This window comes from Ascaphus truei, chromosome 22, assembly GCF_040206685.1.
Source record: "Ascaphus truei isolate aAscTru1 chromosome 22, aAscTru1.hap1, whole genome shotgun sequence".
Lineage (NCBI taxonomy): Eukaryota > Metazoa > Chordata > Amphibia > Anura > Ascaphidae > Ascaphus > Ascaphus truei.
This window is the reverse complement of record NC_134504.1, coordinates 6,329,182-6,333,238: the sequence shown is the minus strand read 5'-3', so window position 1 is coordinate 6,333,238 and position 4,057 is coordinate 6,329,182. Positions and strand designations below refer to the sequence as shown.

General features: G+C 54.6%; 1 protein-coding gene across 1 annotated transcript in view; it reads right to left on the bottom strand.

The window, feature by feature from the left end:
• Window positions 1-3,151, bottom strand: part of LOC142472515 (avidin-related protein 4/5-like) — a 3,252-nt gene extending 101 nt beyond the window's left edge. The window contains exons 1-4 of the mRNA XM_075579564.1: window positions 2,671-3,151; window positions 1,742-1,955; window positions 475-592; window positions 1-10 (exon numbers count right to left, since the gene is read on the bottom strand). The exon at window positions 1-10 is cut by the window's left edge and continues 101 nt beyond it. Coding sequence (XP_075435679.1) covers window positions 1-10; window positions 475-592; window positions 1,742-1,955; window positions 2,671-2,745 — 417 coding nt within the window. The 5' untranslated portion in view covers window positions 2,746-3,151. The remainder of the gene's footprint in view (window positions 11-474; window positions 593-1,741; window positions 1,956-2,670) is intronic.
• Window positions 3,152-4,057: the final 906 nt, after the last annotated feature.

Here is a 4,057-nt window from a genome sequence, read left to right as displayed (position 1 = left end):
TTCACCAACCCTGGAAGAAGAAGAGGAGGACATCCATCAGGTCCCAGCTGCAGAGAGCAGGAGGTCCCCTCCCCACAACCGCCCTAATTATCCCAGGGAGCCTGTGGGGCATGGAGGGTTGGAGCACTACGGGAGATGGGTTATCGCCTAACCTCACAGAAAACCGACTGCGTATAAGAAAGTAATAAAGAGAGAGCCCAGAAGATATTACTTCTCCAACCCTCTATTACCCTGCAATCAGCACGGCAGACCTAGCTAGGGTTCGGGCATTGGGTTATTGGACCTCCTGCTTTGTGAAGGGGGCACTGCAGATCCAGAGAAAGAGGAGCATTACAGCTGGAGGAAGTGTGCAGATACTCAGCACCCTCATACAACGCCACCCTGTATAACAACCCCAGCTCTGCTGCTCCCTCAGCGCGCGTCCGGTGTAGGAGCGGGCGAGATAAAGATGGCGTCAGCACATCCCGCTGTTACCTGGTTGCCTTCCAGCTGTTGACCTCTGAACTGGCCGCGGATCTCAGCAGCCACATGGTCCGCAGGACGGTGCCGTCTGACCTCCGGAAACACTGACCGGCCCAGGTGCTGACTGACCCTGCGGGGGAAACATCTCATTAACAGGGAGAGGGAGATACAACCCCTGCAGTGCCAGCAACACATTGTGGAGCCGGAACCTCTGGCACTGCAACGGTTAAATGTGCAGTTTGCGTCAAAAACGTGGCGAGGAAAGAGGCGCAAAACCCAGAATTCTCATTACAAATCATTTCATCTAAAGCAGCGAGCCCCAAACCTACACCCTGTGCTCCCCCTGCTAGAAAATACTCCTGCCCCCAAGTAATAAGTCTTATTGCCCCCTCAGAGTATCTCTAACATAACTGACTGAGCCCAGGCAGAATAGTGTCCTGAGCTCGTGGGGGTGAACACGCTTAATAATCCCCCCAAACTGCCCCTCAGTGTGTGCAGGCAGCATGGGGGGGGGGGGGCATAGCGGTCACTCACTGCGAGGACTTCCAAAGTCACGCCCCACAATGCCTTGCTGCTGTGGATGCAAAGCATTGTGGGGAGCGACATTGGAAACTACTGCTGAGACAGCGATAACCCTCACACTAAGGTGCAGTTTGGGGTCTTGCCCAAGTGCACAGCCCCCACACGGGATCAGCCCCCCCACCCCCCCATACTGCTTGGGATCCGCCAGCACAGATTTTGGGGTGTACCCCTTGGCGACGCCACACGCACCCCCTGATGGCAATCGCTGGTCTAAAGAAATAGGTCAGAGGGGTGACAGCCTTTGAAGTGGTTTAGCCCGCTCCGTGTGACTTTACGTCCTACTGGGACAGGCTCTGCCTACAAAAATCCTATGTACAGCGCTACATCCAGGTGTGCGATACACAAGACAAAGTACACAGCTGCATGCCAATTACAAGAGGAAGCAGCCGCCATTTTAAAAGTGCCCAGAAGTCTCCGTCCCTACCCGAGACTTTGGAAGCTCCTGCTGTAAGTGACAGCGATACCCCCTCCCCCCCCCCTAAAGGTACAGTGGGGGGGAAACAAAAGGGTCACTGTGGACAGCACAAGAAAGGTTGTGGGAAACAACAAAACCATCTAACAGTGTGAGGGGAGCATATAAAGGTCACAAGGTTTGGGGGTACAGTCACAAGGTTTGGGGGTACAGTCACAAGGTTTGGGGGGTACAGTCACAAGGTTTGGGGGGTACAGTCCCCCCTCCCCAGTTCTGAGGTCTCACCTCCAGTCCAGCTCACAGACATGGCGAAGGTCGGCTGCTCCCCATCTCCAAGGACCCCCACCACCTTCCCGATCCTCTCGCCCCCCGCAGCCCCCCGCGAGGACTCGACAGCAGAGCGCAGGAGGCCAGTGAGCTGGAGACCCTCGGAGGAGAGGCTGAGCACAGAGCCCAGGCCGTTCCCCCACACCCCGGAAACGTTACAGCGTCCTGCGTGCTGAGAGACGGGAGGGGGGGGCAGGGTCAGAGGTCACAACCCTAACACAGGCTCACCCCCCCCCCCCCCTACAACCCTGACCCTACAGATCAGGCAGCCACACCATGGGCAGGGAGAGGCCTCCACCCAAAGGGGGATTCATAGGAAAAAGGGCATCAACAGCAAGAGACCCCGCTAATCATCAGCTGTCCGAGTAATAGATTGTAAGCTCTGCGGGGCAGGGAATCCTCTTCCTAATGTTACTTTTATGCCTGAAGCTCTTACTCCCATTGTGTGTTATGTATGTATACAGGGATGGTGCTATATAAAGATAGATATACATACACAATAACCATATAGAGAGATTGTGGGTTATTCACCTGGAGCCCCCCCCCAAAGATAGCGCTGATTATACCTGGGGAGACTTGGGGTACCACAGACATAGGGTTAGGGATACCTGACCCTGCAGAGAGTCGTTGCGCATTGTAGGAGGGTTCAGATCTAATTTGGGGGGCTGGTTTCCCTATATAGTGATGTCTCACTGTACCCCAACACTGGCTTGCAGTATCTCCTGCTACCAGAGTGTAGGAACCCCCCAATCACTGGATCAGCACCCACACCTAGTCCCTGCTGTTCTAGCTTTAGGTCACACTGCCCCCAAAATCTACACCCTGGGGCCCTCACCCACTACAGAGACCAGCCCCCTCCTAACAACTTACCCCAGCCCATCACTTACCCAGTCCATGCCGCATACAACCAGCATACACGCAAAGATTACAGCCCCCTGATACAGGAACACACCCATCCTCATAGCAGCACAAAGAGGAGCACAGGGAGTCACAGGTCAGCAGGTGGGCACCTGGACAGGCTTTAAGCAACTCTGCGTCCTGATTGGTTAACGAGTTCCAGGATCACCTGAAGCCTAATTGGCCTCATCTTGGGGAACTGACCAATGGGAGAGTCAGAACAGGCATGCTCAGGTGATTTGCATTGTAGGAAGTGATGCTCTGCAGTGCCTACGTGCAGCTGAGTATGTAGCGATGCTCTGCAACTCATATGTTCAGTTGAGTATGTAGTGATGCTCTGCAGAGCCTGTGTAGCAATGTCATATGTTCAGCTGACCAGGGAGCAATGCTCTGCAGATCTATGTGCAGCTGAGTAGGGAGCGATGCTCTGCACAGCCTCTGCAGCTGAGTATGTAGTTATGCTCTGCAGATCTATGTGCAGCTGGGCAGGGAGTTATGCTCTGCAGATCTATGTGCAGCTGGGCAGGGAGTTATGCTCTGCAGATCTATGTGCAGCTGGGCAGGGAGTTATGCTCTGCAGATCTATGTGCAGCTGAGTAGGGACCGATGCTCTGCAGATCTATGTGGAGCAGAGTAGGGAGCAATGCTCTGCAGATCCTATGTGCAGCTGAGTAGGGAGCAATGCTCTGCAGATCCTATGTGCAGCTGAGTAGGGAGCAATGCTCTGCAGATCCTATGTGCAGCTGAGTAGGGAGCGATGCTCTGCAGATCTATGTGCAGCTGAGTAGGGACCGATGCTCTGCAGATCTATGTGCAGCTGAGTAGGGACCGATGCTCTGCAGATCTATGTGCAGCTGAGTAGGGAGCAATGCTCTGCAGATCCTATGTGCAGCTGAGTAGGGAGCAATGCTCTGCAGATCCTATGTGCAGCTGAGTAGGGAGCAATGCTCTGCAGATCCTATGTGCAGCTGAGTAGGGAGCGATGCTCTGCAGACCCTATGTGCAGCTGAGTAGGGAGCGATGCTCTGCAGATCCTATGTGCTGCTGAGTAGGGAGCGATGCTCTGCAGATCCTATGTGCTGCTGAGTAGGGAGCGATGCTCTGCAGATCCTATGTGCGGCTGAGTAGGGAGCGATGCTCTGCAGATCCTATGTGCAGCTGAGTAGGGAGCGATGCTCTGCAGATCCTATGTGCGGCTGAGTAGGGAGCGATGCTCTGCAGATCCTATGTGCGGCTGAGTAGGGAGCAATGCTCTGCAGATCCTATGTGCAGCTGAGTAGGGAGCGATGTTCTGCAGATCCTATGTGCAGCTGAGTAGGGAGTGATGCTCTGCAGATCCTATGTGCAGCTGCGTAGGGAGCGATGCTCTGCAGAGCT